At 42.8% G+C, this 20,861-nt stretch overlaps 1 protein-coding gene across 3 annotated transcripts in view; it reads left to right on the forward strand.

Moving 5' to 3' along the window:
* The first annotated feature begins 12,034 nt into the window (after positions 1–12,034).
* The window catches only part of Cct8 (chaperonin containing TCP1 subunit 8), a 13,535-nt gene continuing 4,708 nt past the window's right edge, over positions 12,035–20,861 (forward strand). Inside the window, exons 1-11 of one of the 3 annotated variants that reach the window (XM_008836025.3) lie at positions 12,035–12,192; positions 13,532–13,622; positions 14,506–14,585; positions 15,868–16,017; positions 17,617–17,797; positions 17,892–17,953; positions 18,682–18,819; positions 19,542–19,720; positions 20,369–20,435; positions 20,511–20,598; positions 20,682–20,797. In XM_008836025.3, coding sequence (XP_008834247.1) covers positions 12,133–12,192; positions 13,532–13,622; positions 14,506–14,585; positions 15,868–16,017; positions 17,617–17,797; positions 17,892–17,953; positions 18,682–18,819; positions 19,542–19,720; positions 20,369–20,435; positions 20,511–20,598; positions 20,682–20,797 — 1,212 coding nt within the window. In that variant the 5' untranslated portion in view covers positions 12,035–12,132. Of the gene's footprint in view, positions 12,193–13,518; positions 13,623–14,505; positions 14,586–15,867; positions 16,018–16,631; positions 16,799–17,616; positions 17,798–17,891; positions 17,954–18,681; positions 18,820–19,541; positions 19,721–20,368; positions 20,436–20,510; positions 20,599–20,681; positions 20,798–20,861 lie in introns of those variants that run through there. The other 2 variants (XM_029564905.1, XM_008836028.2) reach the window with 2 other exon arrangements.

The raw sequence follows: 20,861 nt of genomic DNA on the forward strand, positions 1-20,861 counted from the left end.
TGTGGGAGATGTGCCAGGGCCATTGTCTGTTATCTAAGATAATCTGGAGAGCTCTCATCGTTCTAGTGATGGTATCCTTGTGGCCTTTTACACAAGCAAAGGGAAGACATCTGAGGGCCTGAACCGCATACTGGCTGTCGAGAATTATATTGAGCAGCTCAATCTGGTAGACTTGAAAGATTTTTAACAAGGCCAGGAGCTCCCCCAACTGGACAAAGCTGGGATTGGCTTGTACATATATTGGCATCTGAGAAGGCTAGCATAGCTAAAGGTAGGGGGGTTTTGAAGGGGGAAGTGTGTGGCTGAGTGGTGATTTCCAAACAGGCCAGGCTGCCCAGTCGCTTATCTGGGGGTGTGTGGTTATCCAACTCCCCTGTGAACCCAGACATCATTAGTTAGAAAGCCAGAGAGTCTGTCCATAATGTTTGGGAATGCTTAAGAGGAAAGGGCAGTATAATTTTGTCAGGTTCCTTTCCGAATATGCGCCTGGCTGTTTGTCGGGCCTTAATTGCCAACTTGAAGGCAATATCATACTTAGAGCTAAGCCTAGTTAGGTCCAAGGTTGACAGGTGGATCCACACCAGGGGGTCTTGCCCCCATAGTGCCCCCAAGACACCATTTTTAGCCCAGAGGATCAAGGCCAGTAATGGTTCTGCTGGGTCATGACGTCAGAGTGACGCAGACCAGAGTATATGATCTATCTTATTAAGAAGATTCTTAGCTGACTGGGTGAGAGGGATCTTTGAAGTTGGTGAATTATGGCCTTCCAGCAGGGAGAATAAGGCCCAGAATTCCAAGTCAGGGACTGGTATAAGTTGCTTGAGCCAGTTTATAGTCCCACAGAGTTCTTGGAGCTCCGTCAAGGTATATACAGTTTTTTGCAAGATGGAAGGGTTAAGCGGTTTAATTACAGTATCTATATGGTAGCCAAGGAATGTGAAAGGTTGGATGTATTGTAACTTGTCTCATGCAATGTAGAGACCTAGACATTCTAAGTTGGCAAGCAGACTGGGTATTGCAGCCTGTAAAGTATTGTGAGATTTGTGTGCTAGCAGTATGTCGTCCATATAGTGAATGACAATTAGGTTCTTGGGGATGTTGGTTAAGGCCTTATTAACATATAATTGACAGATTGTGGGGCTATTTTTCATACCCTGTGGTAGTACCTTCCATTGGTATAGATTGGCTGTTCTTTGAAAGTTGGGCTCCCATACTGTGAAGGCAAAGTGAGGTCTATCTTGTTCTGCTAGGGGGATTTGGAAGAAACAATCCTGGCTATCAAGTATTACGATATGGTGGGATAGGGGATAGCTGTAGGGTGTGGTAAGCCCGCTTGTAGCGAGCCCATCTTTTCCATCTGGGCATTAACTGCTCTAAGATCTTGGAGGAGTCTGTATTTCTCCGATTTCTTTTTAAAAACAAATATTGGGGTATTATGTTTACTGAGAGAGGGCTCGATGTGGCCAAGCCTCAATTGTTCAGCTACCAAATTTTTGAGGGCAGATAATTTAGGTTCTATTATAGGCCACTGGTCCACCTAAATGACATCATTAGAGAGCCAGGTGATGGGGATGGCTCGGGGGCCAAGATTGGAGTCGACCCTGGGTGGGCAGTGGCCATTAGGATTGGGGGTGTTGGGCAAGATGTTATCCTTTCCCTGATAGTCCCAAGTTATCATGGAGCATGATATCATCATAAAAGGCACACTCATCCATGGTAAGGACTGCACCCATGTCCTCTAGGATGTCTCAACCCCACAAGTTACAGAGAACATCCGCTACTATGGGGGTAACTGTGCCCTGGTTCCCATCCAAGTCCTTCCAATATACTGGATGTGTGACCAGCTTGTTACCTTGTGTGCCGCCAACTCCTTTTATTGGCGGGCCTGGCTGGTATTTCCAATGAGGTAATTTAAGGGATTCAGTTTCTGATATAATAGTGACATCAGCCCCTGTGTCTACTAGGCCCTTTATGGCAGTTCCATCTAGGAAAAGGGTCATTAGTGGGGAGTGGTTGAGGGTTGGGAGGGTCCATAATATCTGTCTCATTTTCCCTCTTGTGGGAGGGGCTGAGGGGCACCCTGGGTGGAGTTTAAAGGAGCCGAGTCTGGTTGAGGCTGTGACCTACAGTCTTTAGCCCAATGGAACCCTCTTTTGCACTTGGGGCAGTGAGTCTTGGGGCAGGCTGTACCTCTTGGGCAGTGGCCAAGCCCCCCACAGTTCCAGCAGCCTTCCTGTGTGCTAAAGTGGGTGAGTTTTCCTTGCAACAAAAGAGTCTCCAAGGAGGCAGTCAAAGCTTCAATAGAGCCCACCCTAGGGTCTAAGTCTCTAGTAGCAAGTACCCATTTGAGAATGTTATCATTGCGGATGATGTTTAGCCCCTCCCAAGTTGTTTGATAAGAACCTCTTGGGTGGGTCCAGACTCCACCCTCTGCTCTACTGCCTTGGTGACACAGTGACATGGGTAAGGAAGTCCATGAAGGACTTCCCTGACTGTTGAATCAAATTATGGAGAAAGACTTGTGGGTCATGGTGGGAGTAACATTTAAGAGCCTTAAAGGCCAAGTCAGAAACTTGTTGAAAATAGGCATGGAAGCCAATAGTAGACTGGGAGATGGGGTCAGTATATTGTCCACGTCCTGTGAGCATGTCCAACGTAATGTTGAGGCCACGTTGAAGATTTAGGCGTGCCTGGTTTTCAACCTGATCATCATAGGCTGCACTCCAGTTTAGAAAGACTGAGGGTTTTAAGACTGCCTTTAGTAAGCTATACCAATCATAGTGGGTTTGTAACTGTAAGGACCACTGGCAAAGAACCTGTTCGAAATATGGGGAGTCAAGGCCCGATTGCTCAGCTGCCTTGTGGATAAGAACGAGGTCAGCAAGTGGGGTGGGCAGCCATGGACACTGCACCACATTGGGGCCAATGTTAACCAGAAATGCAGACAAAGGCGGGTGAGGCTTTAAGGAGGGAGGTCTAGGAGGGAGGGGCACGTTAGCAGGGGAAGAAGCAGGATGGTTGCTGGTGGGGGGAGAGAGTAACTCCTTCCACGGGTAGTGGGGTAGGGGAATCTTTGGGCATGGTAGCTCTAGGAGAGTATCCTGAGATATAGGCAGAGGAGCTCCTTCCTTATTGGAAGTGGGCGCAAAGGCGGCGTCCACCTCTGGGTCTGGGGAGTCCAGGGGTCCAGGATCGAGGTAATCACCATATCTACACTAGATTACTCCTGGCAGTGTTTGTTGTGGGCCAAGATGACTTCCTCAGGAGAGGAGGATTTAAGGCTAGCAATGATGGCTAGAAGGATCAGTACAAACGATGGGGGGGAGTGATCCCTGACCTGACCTCCCTTTTTCAGGCCAGGAAGACTGACCCGACCTCCCTTTTGGGGGGCAGGAAGAGGACCCGCATCCACGTGTCAGGGTCCCACATTTTCAGGGGAGACCCACAGAGCCAAATAACCCGCATCCACGTGTCAGGGTCCCACGTTTTCAGGGGAGACCCACAGAGCCAAATTAATGGCTTCATCCCAAAAGTGTTCGATATCTTTTGGTTTCACTTTCAACCCTCTGGTTTTAAGGAGCACCAAGAGTGCTGCCGTTTGGGGTTCCCTGCATTGTGGTGGTAAATTTCCCATAATGGGAGGGTCTCGCGAAGGGGAATCCACCACAAAAGTACAAGATGAGGGTGACTACTGATAGGTAGAGAGCGGGAGAGAGTGAGTGCGGTGGAGAGCACGAGTGGATGGATGAAGGAGGCACCGAGGCACAGATGGAATTTTCAGTGGGATACAGGTTTATTTCTCACGGGGCACCTTTCCCTCGGGGAAGGGAAAGATGTCAGGGAAGGAAAAGATGTAAGATGTCAGGGAAGGGAAGGGAAGGGAAGGGAAAGATGTCAGGGAAGGGAAGGAAAGGGAAGGGAAAGATGTCAGGGAAGGGAAGGGAAAGATGTCCGCCCACGGGCTGTGAGCTGGGACTTTATGTATGGGGGCTTTAGGGTGTAGAAGGGGGAAGGTTTGAGGGAGAAATCAGAAGTTTTAATTATGTGTATGTTATTTTTGTCTCATCTTTTATATATCATAGCAAAACTACATCGACTCTCATCACTTGCTTAGGCTTTTTCATTTTTTCTATTTTGAAAAATGAAAAGTATCTCCATTCCCATATGCTTTTTACAACTTTTAAAAAATTTTTATTCATTATTTTTTGTTGTGGGTTCTCCTCAGGCCAGCTGTGAAGACCCTAACCTGGATTGGGTCCCCTGCCGATTAGGGGGGGAGGTAAGAGGCACAGAGTCACAACACACAGACCCCTGGAGTCGGTAGAAGCAAGCACTAGGTGAGGTGCTGCAGGCTCGTTTAATGCAGGAGGAGGCACGCCTTATATTTCCCTTTTCTCCACCCCCAAGTCCCTTTAGTCAGCGTATTGTTTTCTGATTGGTCTGCACCACGCAGTCTGTCAGCAGTCACTGGGCTCACAAGCAGGGTACAGAGGCATGGGCTCCTTTTGAAGGGCTATTTGCGGACCAAGAAGTGAAGTGAATTCTCACTGAATCCCAGGGCTCTGGGTCCGGCGCCATCTTTGGAGGCCTCCTGCTACACTGACCGAAACCAAGTTGGGGAGGAAAGGGTTTATTTTATCTTACATCTCTCAGGTCATAGTTCATTGCTAAGGGAAGTCAGGGCAGGAGCTCAGGGCAGGAACCTGGAGCACAGACCATGGAGATACATTGCTTACTAGCTTACTCCTATGGTTGGTGCTCAGCCTGCTTTCTTATACAACACAGGACCACCTCTCCAGGGGTGGCACTGCCCACAGTGAGCCGAGCCCTCCCACATCACAAACAATCAAGAAAATGCCCCACAGACATAGCCACAGCCCAATCCAATGGACGAAATTCTTCAGCTGAGGTGACCTCTACTCAGAGATGTCAAGTTGACAATTGAAGCTATCCAGCATACTGGGTGTGTGTGTGTGTGTGTGTTCATGGGGGTGAATATGTGTATGTTTGTGACCACTTCACAAGGCCCACTGGTCAACGTTAGATATCATTCCTCAGGAGCCATCCACCTTATTTTTTGAGATAGGATCTCTCACTGACTTGACAGTTGGGCTACGTTGCCTAGCCAGCAGGCCCCAGAATTCACCTGCCTCCACTTCCCCAGCTTTGAGATCACAAGTGTGCACAGCCAGTTTTTTTTTTTTTTTTTTTTTGGTGTTTTGCACGAGTGCTGGGGATGAGACTCAGGGCCTCACACTTTCACAGAGTGACCAATTATCCCAGACCCTTTACTGTTTCTCTTAATTTTCCCTATTATAAGAAATGAGACCAGCTGGGCGTGGTAGCGCACGCCTTTAATCCCAGCACTTGGGAAGCAGAGGTAGGCAGATCTTTGTGAGTTCGAAGCCGGCCTCTTCTATGTACCGAGTTCCAGGCCAGCTGGGGCTACAGGGACAACCTGTCTCAAAAAGACCAAAGAGATGAGAGAGAGAGAGAGAGAGAGACATGAGACCAAAAGGCAATTTATCAAACCAAATTCAATGCTCCAAAGAACTACACCTTTGATGCCTGGCTTGCTCCAAAAAATAAAATTTATAAATTTACCATGTGAACAAGAAGGCCCCTCAAAATAATCAAAGAACTTCCCTCAAACATGGATTTCTGCCACTAGGCTTCTGAAAAGGATTGGAAGAATGATGCTTAAAAATTGTGTTCTCAGGTTCAAATTCTGGGTACAGATACTCCAAATGCAATAAACTAAGGCACAGAAAATTGAAAAATTAAGAAAAGCAAAATACCCAAGTACCTTTAGAAAGGGCTGATAGTGTATCCCCTAAATGACCTGAAATCCTTTTGAAAGATAAGTTGAAAAATAAGGCACCAAAGCTCATCAGGAATAATGGTACCATGGTGGAGAGATGGATCTGTGATTAAAATCACTTACTGTGTAAGTGTGAGGACCAGAGTTCAGATCCCAGTGCTCAAGTAACAATCTCCATGTTATGTGTATGTTTACAACCCAAGCACTGAGATAGACGGAGACAGGAGAGCTGCTGGGGCTTACTGCCTGCCAGCCTGATCGAAAGAACTCAAGTTCTAGGTTTAGGGAGAGACTGTGCCTCAAGGGAATAAGAGAAAGTGATAGAGAATGTACACACAGGCACATGCACCCACTCACACATACTCATGAATACACACACACACACACACACACACACACACACGATCGACCATACTAATTTTTGTGGGATATTTTTCAACATAGGTACTACCCACTCTGATTGAAAAAAATAAAAGCTCAGTAGAACACCAAAAGGATATCTTTATTTCAGTAATGCTGATTTACAGAAAATCCTACAAGGTAAATCACAATATTTTCCTAAAATAGCTCACTGAATGGAAATATTGAAGATATAGTAAATGAATGAAAGTTCTTAGCAGCAGGGCTGACTGGAGTTTAGTGTGGCTGTCATCTTCCCTTTTTTACTTATTTTTCTTTTATGTGTATGAGTGTTTTATGTGTATGAGTCTGCATGAATGCAAATGCACTATATGCGTGCAATGCCTGTGGAGGCCAGAAGAGGGCTTTGGAGCCCCTGAAACTGGAGTTACCGACAGTTGTTAGCCTCCATGTGGGTGCTGGGAACCGAGCCCAGGTGTTCTGCAAGAGCAGTCAATGCCCTTAACTTCTAAACCATCTCTGCAGCCCCATGAGGCATTTTCTTCAATGCTAATTGATGTAGGAGAGCCCAGCCCACTGTGGGCGGTGCCACACCTGGTAGGTGGGCCTGGGCAGTATGAGAAAGCCAATGCGGAAACTGATCGTGGTAGCACGTCTTTAGTCCCAGCACTCGGGATGTAGAGGTAGGCGAATCTCTGCGAGTTCAAGGCCAGCCTGGTTTACATGGCGAGTTGTCAACCTGACACACCTGGATAGAGGGAACCTCAATTGAGGAATTTTTTCCATTGAATTGGCCTATGGCCATGTCTGTGTGGCATTTTCTTGATTGTTGAGTAATGCGGCAGGGCTCAGCCCACTATGTTGTATAGGAAAGCAAGCGCTTTTACCCATTGAGTTAGCCCAACATATGAGTATTTTTGAGTGGGACACAATTCAGTCCATAACTGAGAGAGAATATTAAAATTATAATTAATTTTTAAAAATAAACTTTAAGGTTTTAAAAAAAGTAAACAAATGTTGAATTTACAGGTTCTTACAGATCTTGAGTTGGCTTACACATACCCAGTTCCCATAATGGAATTCCTCTTGAGCGGGGAGCAGACAAGACCAATATCCCCAATCCCCAAGACCCTTAGTTTGCTCCTGGAGGCTGGAGGCTATATTTTCAGTTGTCAAGAACTTAACAGTCCTAGATTCTTTTTTTTGGATTTATTTTTATTTTATGTGTTATGAGTGTTATGCCTACATGTGTGTAAGTACACCCATGTTATACAGTGCCCAAGGAGGTCAGAAAAGGATGTCAGATCCCATTAGCTGCCATGTGGGTGCTAGGATTTGAACTCAGTCCTCTGCAAAAAGAGCCAGTACTCTTAACTGCTGAGCCATCTCTTCAGCCCCAAGACTCTTGAATCAAAATAGCAGAAACCTGTGATTTCCTTGGCCTTTTATGAAGTAGGCAAGTCTTCTTGGTTTGTTTTTCCTCTGGTTTAATTGTATCAATGACTGTATGGGAAAGTAGAGTCCACACCTTCCCTTGTATTAGTCTGCTATAGCAAAATACCAAACTTGGGGTGCGGGGTGAGGAAATATTGGATTGGGTAGCTTACAAACAGCAGAAATTCTGTCCTCAGTTCTTAGAGCTGGGAAATCCAAGATCAAAGTGTAAGCAGAGGCTCTCAAGCCCACTTCCTGATTCATAGATATGCCACCTAGCTGCATCATCACATGGGACAGAAAAGCTTCTTTGAGTGTATGAGGGTACCAATCCACTCAAAAGTGTTTTCCCTCAGTCCAACGTAGTGGCACACACCTTTAATCCCAGCGCTTGAGAGGCAGAGGCAGGCAGATCTCTCAGTTCAAGACCAGCCTGGTCTACATAGTGAGTTCCAGGCCAGCTGGGGCTACAGGGAGACCCTGTCTCAAAAAGACCAAAAAAAAAAAAAAAAGTGTTTTCGCTCATGAGTGAATTACCTAGCAAAAGGCTTCACCCCATTGATGGTTAAGATTTCAACATATGAACATTGGGAGGATATTACCATATGGACTCTTAGCAATCCCAATTCTTTGACTTTCTCTTTGGGTCTCCATTTGGTTGTTCAGTTGTCCATCTGAGAACTATTTCTTGAGATGTTACTCTACACAATGTCCAGTTGCAGGTTCTGTCACTGTAGCACCTACCTTCTGGTTGGAAAAGATTACAAATAGTTTTATCATTGCAGTTGTGCTAAGTGTGATGGGACACAGAAGTCACTGGAATGAGAAACCAGAATGTCTTGACAATAATCAAAGGCTTTGCTGAGAAAATGTTTTGTGCTTACATGGAATTTACTCAGCCAAAGGAAATGGAAGAACATTCTAGGTGAAGAGGGCAGCAGGGATGACTGGCTTCTGGTGCCTTACATACAAACTGCTGTGATGTCATGGATGCCGCCAGAAAACTCTCCATTGAGAGAATGAAACAGGAGTGAAGAACACTGTGAACTCTTTTGGCTGCTGTGGCTAGAAAACAATAAAGAACCAGAAGGTAGTGCTACACTGACAGACGTGCAGCTGGACATTGGGTAGAGTAAAATCTCAAGAGAATGAAGCCAAGGAGGAAAAGGTACTGTGTGACAGTTGGGTCTAGAACCTGGGCTGGGGGTCGCATTAAGGATTTGTGTTTGCTTTCTTTTTTGGATGAAGCATATTCTATTTTTTTTTTTAAGTTATGTGTCTGAGTGCCTGCATGTAGGTAAGTGTACCATCTGTGTGTAATGCCCACAGAGGTCAAAAGAGGGTGTCAGATCCCCAGAAACTGGAGTTATGGACAGTTGTTAGTCACCATGTGGGTGCTGGGAATTGAACCTGGGTCCTCTGCAAGAGCCATCAGTGCTCTTAACAGCTGAGCCATCCCTCCATCCCTGGCATATTCTATTTAAATCCAGTACAAATTTTGCCCTTGATAGTTTGACTCCCCAGTTATAAATGTACTTTAACTCAAATTATACAAAATTAATGAATCTTCATTTAAAAGGTGTTCTTAACAATTAAAATCTAATTCCTTGACAAAATAACAGAGAAGATTTAAACTGTAATTCTTCTCATTTCTTGATTATAATTAATGCAGGGTCAATTTTAATTATTAACTTTTAATGAAAATTAATCATTTTGTACTGGTTTAGTTTTTCAGTCTTGTTATAAATTTTTCCAAGAGCCCATGCCCCATAGTTACTTTTAATTAATAAAGTATCATTTTAATCCCCTTTTACTTTTATTCCATGTGCTCACAAATAATGTTCTCTGAGATAGAAGTGTGAGGGGTTTTTTTTAGCTAATTTTGGGTCATTGTACTGTTCACGTCTCATCTACTTTGCAGTTTCAGAATCCCTAATATGTATAAAAATACTGAGATCTTCAATGATCTTTTGGTTCCATGTATCATAGCTATGGACAGTAGTTATATTCTCGATCTGACAATTTTTTTCTAAAATTAATTTTAAAATAGCAGTAAACATTGGATGCTAACACATTATTAAAATAACAATTTTTCGGGCTAGAGAGATGGCTCAGTGGTTAAGAACACTGACTATTCTTGCAGAAGACCCAGGTTCAAATCTCAGGAACCACATGGTGGCTAACAACTGTCCATAAATCCAGTTCCAGGGGATCTGACAGCCTCTCTGACCTCCGCGGTCTGTGCACAACACAGGTACACTTAACCTACATACAGGCAATACACCCATACACATAAAATAAAAATAATAAAAAATTTTAAAAATAAATAAATAAAAATAAAATATTTTTTCAAAACAAAGAAGAGCAGCATTCACATTTTTTGGTAAAAATATTATGTCTGACCTAATAGAAAACAGCTGGCTCCTCTCATTTTTCACATTCATATGATGAACTATCACACACCACCTATGGCTTTACAACTCTCTACAAAAGGCCAGGCATGGTGGTACCCCTTTCATCCCAGCATGGGAGACAGAGGCAGGCAGATCTTTGAGGGTTCAAGGCCAACCTGATCTACATTGTGAGTTCCAGGCCAGCTGGGGCATCAGGGAAACCCAGTCTCAAAAAAGAAAAAACAAAACAACAACAACAACAAAAAAAAAACACTCCCCACAGAAAGAATGATAGGAAATACTTCTATATTATTCTCTATATTATTATGAAACTACTCTTTCCCTGATGTACCCTTAAAGAATCTGACGTCCTCAGAGGTGTCTAAACCAAACTCTGAGAACCACTGATTTGGTGCAATGTTTTCCAACCTAGGGCCAGAATTCCCTCTGGGTCTCCTGTACGATCAGACAAACCATATAATATGTTTTATGTGAGTTTCCAGCTAACATAGTCCCCAGCTAACTCACTCACACCTCAGGGGCCAGCAATCTCGCCCCAGGTCCATAGGAGTCAGTCCATTCTGTCTTTGAGTTGCTACATGGCTCTGCCTGGCTTTGCCTTCCCCACACCACACGTGGCTACCCCTGCTCCCCTTCCTAGTACATGCTCCCTATCGGGCCCAGCCCATTGGAGGAACCAGCCAATCACAAGACACAACTCATTTCATGTACAGCATGAAATTATTATTTTCAGAATTATTTGTTTATAATTTCATAGTATTTTCCTATTTTAAATGCTTATTAGAAAAAAATTGTCATTGGTAATACACTTGAAATTATTTTAAGGGCACAATGAATCTGTCCCAATGTAAAGAAAAAGTTAATTCATGGGGCTGGAGAGATGGCTCAGTGGTTAAGAACACTGACTGTTCTTGCAGAAGACCCTGGTTGAACCCACATGGCAGCTAACAACTATCCATAACTCTAGTTCCAGGGGATCGGACAGCATCTTCTGTCCTCCGTGGGCATTGCAGAACACGGGTGCACTTACCTACATGCAGGCATAACATTCATACACGTAAAATAAAAATAATAAATAAAAAATTCAAAAATATTGAAAGAAAAAGTTAATTTATGCATGTCCAAGTCAAAGGAGCCATCAAAACGTAGTTTAATGTTTTCTATAAGGACAGTGGAGTGGATTTTCTAAGAGTAATGTATTACTTTCACTGTGAAAATAACCTTTTCTTACATCAACTACATGTCGATTTGGAAAGACATTGCAGTCAGATGTGGGGAAAGTTCCAGGAGAGACGGAATTTATTTTTCTAGAAAATAGGAAAGAGGACAACATAGAACGTTGAAGTACGTTCTATGCAAAGAACACTTTGCAGTCAGCCTGAGTAGGAACCCTTACTTTGTGACTTCTGGTATATCATTTTACCATTTGTGAAATTCAACTCCCCTTCCACAGTATGGAGATAAAATTAATTTGTAGGCTTCGCCAGCAGCAAAAATAACTACACTGAAGCACACCACACAGGATCTGGCACCTATGGGCACTCAACATGAACCGTGTTAATACTTTAATCAGCACCCTCAAGACTTCAGGGTTTCCTATTGTGCCCAACACACACAAGATGCCCACGAATGGATTGCAGGGATGAGGGTAGGTGCACTTCTTCAACAGGCTCACCTGCCGCGGCGCAGGTGGCTGGGTCTGCAATATTTACTACAAATGAAGGTTACAAAGTGGAGTGTCGGGCTGAGAAATGTCACAAACCAGACGTGCAGACCTCTGAGCTTGGTCAGCAAAAACAGCCGAAAGCAAGCCGCCACAGCCTGGGGCTCCGGAAAACAGATCGCCTGCCCCGGCTCGGCGGTCCTCCTGCCTGCCGTTCGACCAGCTCGGGATTGACAGGTTGGCTCTGACTGCAAGAGCAGCTCTTGGTCTCGCCACTCTTGTTCTCGCGATACTTCAGTAGACCTGGTCGGAGTAGGGGTGGAACGACCGGAAGTTGAGGAGCGTGAGGCGCTGCTGCCGTGTTCCCAGCAGGCTTTGCGTGCGCCTTGCTTCCTCCGGGCCTTACGAGCGAGCGCGTGAGCGGCTTTTCGTATCCGACCATGGCGCTTCACGTTCCCAAGGCCCCGGGGTTTGCCCAGATGCTCAAAGATGGAGCAAAAGTAAGGGGTCCAGAGGGTGAAGCCGGAGACGGCGCTTACGGCCGTGCGTGCCACGGCACAGGGCCCGGGGGAGAGAAGCTTCCAGAAAGGGAGGGGTGCTGCGAGGCCGCGCCGAACCCCGGGCAATTGAGTTGTTTCGGGGTTGAACCGAGAGGCCGGGGCTGCGGCTTGGTTTCTCGCGCCGTGGCCGAGAGCGGTGGACCATAGTGCTCCCCGGGCGTCCTCCCGGAGTACTCCCGGGACTCCTCCCGTCCTCACTGGTGTGCGGGGCACGACGGTGATCGCTGCCGGCGTCCGAGGGCTGGGCTGGGAAGAGACCGGGCAGCAGGGCCCCCGGCCCGTTGGCCGGGCCTGGCTGTGGATGCTGGCCCACCTGGGACCTTGTTTGACTTAGGATGTGCGGAGCAGGTTGGGGGAAAAGATTCCTAATCTTTGGGTATTCAGTATCGAGCTTCGTAAAAGACCACGGGAGAAGCAGCACCCTGGACCAAATCAAACTAGTTTGGCCTCGTGACAATAATTTGCCAAGTATGAATCTTTAAGGATATTTGCTCTGCATACGGAGCAGTTGGATTGGGGATGTTCAAGCTGCCAAGTGACGGTTCTTGTCTCCCAGATTTCCTGAGCGTGAGGAAATAGATTATTGCATTGAATTTAAAATGTTAGGGAAATAGAGGACTCTTGTTTATAGGATGCACTCTGGAGATAACTTGAGCATCCTACATAAATGTCAGAGTTTTATGTAAGTTGGTGAGTTCTGGAAAACGGTTACTGATATAGTCCCCCCACCTCCAAGAAAGGCCAGTCATAGCTTCCAATCTACGTCTTTTCCCCATGTCACTTGTGTTTAGAAAGTGATGTGTCCGAGTATTTGTCGTTTGGATGGTAGTAGTTGTCACTGAGATGCTTCAGGAAATAGGTCTTGAGGGAAGTGCAGTGAAGGCAATTTTTAAGGCCCACCTCTCAGGGTTTATAGTCCTCTAGGGGACATTTCAAATGATAAAAAGCCAATACTGACAAGGCCCTGTCACGTAGCTTAGATTGGTTTTCTAGTAAGAGTCCTCTGGTCTGGGTCCCTGGATGGGGAAGGAGAGAGTGGAAGGAAGGAATCTGTAAGTAGGTACTGTTAAGTACCCCATTATTTTACAAATGGAAGAAAAATACCCAGGATCCTGTGAGTTAGTTGGAAACCTAAGACAACCGTAAGCGAGTCAGATTTTAGGCTTCGTGTTCTGAATAAATCTGTAAGTGTTCCTGTCTTTGAGAAGCATAAAAAGCAGAGAGGGTCTTGTGTTAAGAAATTATTTCATTTTCCTATTTAAGCAGTTTTGTTTTGCAGCATTTTTCAGGATTAGAAGAAGCTGTGTATAGAAACATACAAGCTTGCAAGGAGCTTGCCCAAACCACTCGAACGGCGTATGGACCAAATGGTAATGGCCAAAATCAAGCTTTAAAAAAGTCTGGTAACATGATTTTGTGTTAGCTGTCCTTTCAGACATGTTCTGCGGGTATTAGATTTACAGTGTACTTCTGCAGATTATTTCATAGTTCAGTGGTACCAGTGTGTTTCTAACTTTTAACCAGCAGTTCATCTCTCTAGAAAAATTAAAGATGTACTCTATCTTGAGATAGAAAGATGATAGTGTTGGCACTGTTCACATAACCCAGTGTTCATTATAGCAAAAATATGAGTTTATTTTTATTTATTATTTTAATTTTATGTGTATGACTGTTTTGCCTGTGAGTATGTAAGTGCACTCCTGTCATACAGTCCCGTGGAACTGGAGTCACTGACAGTTGTTAGCCACCATGTGGGTGCTGGAAACCAAACCCCTCTGCAAGAGGGGCCAGTGCACTTAACCGCTGAACCATCGCTCTAGACCCTGAGAAGTTTTTTAAAACTAACATTTTAAGGGAAAACTTTCTTTTATCCTCTTATCTTCAGCCACCAGTTGAATTCAAGTACAAACTTAGGGAATAAACATAAAACTGAATATTTTTAAGTACATTATTTTATATGTTAATTTCTCATTACGAGCACTTGCTGTATGCTAAGTATGTTGCAAATAACATAGAAATATTAGATTCGATATTATTTTATGTCCCAAGTAGATATCTATTACAGGAGGTGAAAAGGAAAGCATTAGGGATGTTCAGTCAGAAAGCTCATGGGGCTGGGAGATAGATCAGGTAGTGTGTAGAGTATTTACAGCATTATTTTAAGAAATAAGTACAAGTTTATACCTGACTAGATTTTCCTGGGTTATTTGGGGAAATAGGTGAATAATAATAAATTCTTTTTCTATTTTTGAGGCATGAATAAAATGGTTATCAATCATGTAGAGAAGTTGTTCGTGACAAATGATGCAGCAACTATTTTAAGAGAGCTAGAAGTAAGTTTTGTTTTTTTTTTCCAAAGCCATCAAGAAACACTGTTTTAACATAGGTTAAATCTTATTTCAAATTAGGTATCAAAGAGCTATTTTGCTCTTCCTTGTGAATTTATTATGCAGATTTATAAAGAGCCTTTTTAGAATTTATCATTTTGACTATTCATAAAATGTATTTGCTGGTAATAAATGGAATTGGTTATTCTATAGAGTGACACTAATATGAATTTTCCTATAATATGAAAACAGCTGGTAAATACTGGTGCTTGATTTGATTTGTTTTTTCATCTTTTTAAGACCAGGTCTCCCTGTACCCCAGCTGGCCTGAAACTCCTGGGGCCTAGAGGGAGAGCCTGTCTCAAACAAAAAATTTACTTTCAGACCTGATGATCCAGTTCAGTTAGAAGAGTACTTGCCTAGTATGTGCAATGCCTTGGGTTCAGTTCCCAAACACTGCATCAACTGAGTGTGGTGGTGAACCCTGGTAATGCCAGCACTTTGGAGATGGAGGCAAAAGGATCAGAAGTTGATGATCATCCTTAGTAACTACATAGGGAGTTTGAGGCTAGTCTGGGAAATTATGCATTCTCATTTTTTTTTTTTTTAACCCACAAGTGATAACTTCTACAAGAACATGTAGAAAGTTAATAATACTGAGACACTTAACTGAGTTGAGGGTGTCTTTTATTTTTTGAGATGGGGGTCTCCCTGAAGCCCCAACTGGCCTGGAACAAATCTATGTAGACCAAACTGGTCCTCATTTCTCACAAAGATCCTTCAGTCTTTGGTGGAATTAAAGGCATGAGCCACATCGCCTGACTTATTTTAGTTCTTATAAAAACTTTTTTTTTTTTGGTCTTTTGAAATAGGACCTCCCTGTAGCCCCAGCTGACCTGGAATTTGCTATGTAGACCAGGCTGGCCTCAAACTCACAGATCTGTCTCTGCCTCCCAAGTGCTGGGATTCAAGGTCTGAGCCACCATGCCTGGCTATAAAGACTTTTTTTTAGTATCTAAGTTGAGTGGTTGGAAATGATTTGGGTATGTGCTAAGCCTTATGGAGCTGTGTGTAAAAGGTGGGTAACAGAGAAGGTGTGTTTTGAAATTTTCTTTTGTATTGATGTATTTGTGCTAAGCTTTCAGTGGACTTGAAGCCAGTAAATAGGTGTAACTGATCAGGTGGAGTTTACCTACCTCACAGGGAATGTTAAGAAATGGTAATGAATGACTTGACTTTGTTGCTCTAAGCAAAAGAATGTTTTCTCTTGGTATTCCTTTTATATCAGGTGCAGCATCCTGCTGCAAAAATGATTGTGATGGCCTCTCATATGCAAGAGCAGGAGGTTGGAGATGGCACAAATTTCGTTCTGGTATTTGCTGGAGCTCTTCTAGAACTAGCTGAAGAACTTCTCAGGATTGGCTTGTCAGTATCAGAGGCAAGTGTTTATCTTATACTTTAATCCTCTGTAATTGCATGTACTTTGCTTGTTTAAAACTTAAGTCTGGAACTGGAAGATGGCTCAGTGGGTAAGAGCAGTGCTGTGCAAACAGGAGGACCTGAGTTTGGATCTCCAGAACCTGTATGGTGGTTGTGTGTACCTGTAACCCTGTGCTGTGGGGCGGGAGGCATGAAGACAGATCACTGGGGCTTGTCTTTTGAAATAGGACCTCCCTGTAGCCCCAGCTGACCTGGAATTTGCTATGTAGACCAGGCTGGCCTCAAACTCACAGATCTGTCTCTGCCTCCCAAGTGCTGGGATTCAAGGTCTGAGCCACCATGCCTGGCTATAAAGACTTTTTTTTAGTATCTAAGTTGAGTGGTTGGAAATGATTTGGGTATGTGCTAAGCCTTATGGAGCTGTGTGTAAAAGGTGGGTAACAGAGAAGGTGTGTTTTGAAATTTTCTTTTGTATTGATGTATTTGTGCTAAGCTTTCAGTGGACTTGAAGCCAGTAAATAGGTGGAGTTTACCTACCTCACAGGGAATGTTAAGAAATGGTAATGAATGACTTGACTTTGTTGCTCTAAGCAAAAGAATGTTTTCTCTTGGTATTCCTTTTATATCAGGTGCAGCATCCTGCTGCAAAAATGATTGTGATGGCCTCTCATATGCAAGAGCAGGAGGTTGGAGATGGCACAAATTTCGTTCTGGTATTTGCTGGAGCTCTTCTAGAACTAGCTGAAGAACTTCTCAGGATTGGCTTGTCAGTATCAGAGGCAAGTGTTTATCTTATACTTTAATCCTCTGTAATTGCATGTACTTTGCTTGTTTAAAACTTAAGTCTGGAACTGGAAGATGGCTCAGTGGGTAAGAGCAGTGCTGTGCAAACAGGAGGACCTGAGTTTGGATCTCCAGAACCTGTATGGTGGTTGTGTGTACCTGTAACCCTGTGCTGTGGGGCGGGAGGCATGAAGACAGATCACTGGGGCTTCCTGGCCACCAGTCTAGCTCAGGATCAAGAGATCCTATCTCAGGGAAATAAGGCAGAGAATGATAGAGCGGGGCGCCTCCTCTGGCCTTCATGCATGGTCATGTACATACATACCTGGATACACAGGTCAGCATTCACCACTTACAGACCATGCTTATGCACGCATACATACACGCACACCCATATACAAATACAAATGAGTAACTAATTTTTAAATAAACTTAAAATCCGGCAGCAAAGTGATAGCTGACACTTGAGTAGCCTACAGTTTTAGGGACCGCATATGTTTCACATATGGAACTATTTTGTCCTCAGAAGATCCTACTGATAAGGCTTTTTAAACTCATTCTATTTCAGATGAACAAAGGGAGATTCGAAATAGAAAATTTTTGCTCAAGATACTATAACTAGTATGTAGTAGAATTGATACTCAAATTTGTTATTGCCAAAGCCTATACTCACAAGCTAGGGGGCCCTGCCATTGTCTTATTCTGAGAAAGTGTACCTTTGTCATTTTATGTTGAAATAACCCCTATTTATTGGGGTACCAGAATAAGTCATGTCCTTATTATGTCTTTTAAAGAAATTTTCCTTACATTTTAGGTAATAGAAGGTTATGAAATAGCCTGCAAAAAAGCCCATGAGATTCTTCCTGATTTGGTATGCTGTTCTGCAAAAAACCTTCGAGATGTGGATGAGGTGTCATCGCTGCTTCGTACCTCCATAATGAGTAAGCAGTATGGTAATGAAGCATTTCTGGCCAAGCTTATTGCTCAGGCATGTGGTAAGTAAATATCAGTCAATGAAAAGATATAAAATATAATATATTTTCTTTGCTGTCTCAAAGTACATTTTGATAAGTTTAATTTTCTTGACAGTATCTATTTTTCCTGATTCCGGCAATTTCAATGTTGATAACATCAGAGTATGTAAGATTCTGGTAAGTTTCAAAAATGCACTACCATTGTCCACGTAGGTCAACATTTTGGTATTAATAAATTATAATACTACTGCCTATCAGATTAAAGGTATATTGACATTATTGTGAAATCATTTTCCCCTGATTTCGTACAGATTAGGATAAAAATAAATACTAATTGACTTCCATTTTTCATAGATGCTGACTCCTAACATTTAGTAACCAGCTCTAAATGGGACAGTTGTCCTATTCTCTATAGTAAGCTTTATATTGCAGCGTTAATACTGAAATATACTGAAGCATGGTTTTGGTAACATTTTTATGTGATTTATATAAATAGCACATACATTGGACTGCTTTTCCACATTGAGATATTATTAGTGTAGTTGGATTCTAGATCCATTTGTACAAATGGTCTGAGTATTTTCTATCCCCATATACTTACTGCCTGCCTTCCCCATTATATTGCAAGTTTTTGACAGCAGAATCTTGGCTTTATTTTCTATGCTATCTCTAGTACTGACAGTTGTGCCTAGTGTATTGGTACCAAGTACTTGGTAAGTGGCTCATTTCTCTACCTTTGGTGTTCTTAGGACACTGAAGGGCCTTCCTTAAAGTGGCTCTTTCCTACCTTGAGAATAATGTTTTATGCCTGCCATCTGTTCCTGTATACCTAAGTCTTTGCCTTGGTATATTACTTTAGATTAGAATTTAGTCCTAATGATAGTGTCGGTGTTTAAACTCCTTAGGGCTCTGGTATCCATTCATCTTCAGTATTGCATGGCATGGTCTTTAAGAAGGAAACCGAAGGTGATGTGACATCTGTCAAAGATGCAAAGATAGCAGTGTATTCTTGTCCATTTGATGGCATGATTACAGAAACTAAGGTACGTGGACTTGGAAGCTTAACAATAATCATTTGAGTTACTTTTTGCTCATAAGCCAATGAGTACTTCATAATTACTGAAAACTGTACAATTGTAGATATTTTTTCAGACCATTCATATGTACTTCAGCTACTAGATTGAAACATTGCTTGGTGGCAGTATTGTTTGTATTCTAACATATAGTCTTAAATTTCAGCATCTTTAATAATAAGAGCACTTAGTGTGTTCTTCATGAAAATACAAGTATTGACATCTTGTTGCACCTTTTTTGAAAATGATGTTTGTCTTTAAAAGGTTTTAAATTCAGTCATAGCCAAACATTCTTGACATATTCTGATTCTTTGATTTTGCAGGATTGAGGGGAAAGGAATGGCTGCTTAGTCCACATTTTAGGGAAAGTGAGAATAAGTTGTTTTGGTGACACTATTTGATATCTGAGATGGGGAAAGGCAAATATCAGGATAGCTGCCTGGTATGTCTAAAGGAACAGTATTTTTTCAATATTCTATCAGAGTTGCAAATGCATTTTGGGAGAGGTCAAGGGATGTAGGAACAAGGTGAGGGTATTAACGTCTTACATACTTTGTTTTCTGCTTAATAAGCATCTTAATGTGCACCTTTTCTCCCAAATGTATAAATTGAGTAAAACAGTGTCTTACAACTTTCAACATCAAAATAGTGAAATGGTTTTAAGGGGAGTGATTGCTTGCTTGTTTTGTCAGGGAACGGTGCTGATAAAGACTGCTGAAGAACTGATGAATTTTAGTAAGGGAGAAGAAAATCTCATGGATGCACAAGTCAAAGCTATTGCTGGCACTGGTGCAAATGTCATAGTAACAGGTGGCAAAGTAGCAGACATGGCTCTTCATTATGCAAACAAATACAATATCATGTTGGTGAGGTAAGAGAGCTATATTCGGTAACTGGTACTATACATTGTTTTTAGAATGGAACCCTAAGCAAATACAACAAATTAATAAAGGGAACATGAAGGTCTTAGGTCATGTAGCAAAAGGATGTAGCCTAGAGAGATAAGACGTGCCTCTGAGAAATCTTGTTTATACTCGGAGAGGTAAAGAACCAAGGTGTGGGTGCTATTTGAACAGGGTAAGGGAGTCAAGCATCCTGGCAAAAGGAACAGTGTTAAGAGGGAAGAGCCTGACATCCTGATATGATTGCACCTATCACTTCTGTAATAATGGCACAAACACTGCAAACAAGGCATTGCCTGCTAGTTGGTACATGCACAGGTCAAGAACCAGCTTCTTGGCCTCCTTATCCAGTGCAATGCAGATGTGCTCTTCAGCTTGAATAGGGTCAGAAGAATATTACTCACTGGTGGTGTTTAGGGATTTTGTTTTGTTTGGACAAGTTCTGTGTAGCCCTGACTGGCCTAGAACTCAGAGAACACCTGCCTCTGCCTCCCTAGTGCTGGGATTAAAGGACTAGGCCACCATGCCCACCTTAGTTTGTTATTTAATTTCTGCATTTTATATGCTGTATAATGGAATCAACATTTCTATTAAGGTCTTTTCTTTTTTTTCTGAAGGCTGAATTCAAAGTGGGATCTCAGAAGACTGTGTAAAACAGTTGGTGCTACAGCTCTTCCTCGATTGGTATGTATTTTGGAAAATATAAAACATAAAAGTGACTATATTTGAACTTATACTGTAACAGTTACTTTCTTATAGACTCCTCCTGTCCTCGAAGAAATGGGACATTGTGACAGTGTTTACCTCTCAGAAGTTGGAGACACACAAGTGATAGTTTTTAAGCATGGTATGTGCTAATGGTAAGATGTACTTTATATAGTTCTGGGGTGTGTTTTCTTTTATTTAATCCACAAATACATTTATTGGCAGAAAAAGACGACGGTGCCATTTCTACTATAGTGCTTCGAGGCTCTACAGACAATCTGATGGATGATATAGAGCGGGCAGTAGATGATGGTGTTAATACTTTCAAAGTTCTTACAAGGGTCAGTATTAGCAGTTGTTTTTTTTTTTGTTGTTTTTTGCGGGGGGGGGGGGGGTTTTTTGAGA

The sequence above is a fragment of the Nannospalax galili genome, unplaced genomic scaffold, assembly GCF_000622305.1.
Source record: "Nannospalax galili isolate Female #2095 unplaced genomic scaffold, S.galili_v1.0 scaffold136, whole genome shotgun sequence".
Classification (NCBI taxonomy): domain Eukaryota; kingdom Metazoa; phylum Chordata; class Mammalia; order Rodentia; family Spalacidae; genus Nannospalax; species Nannospalax galili.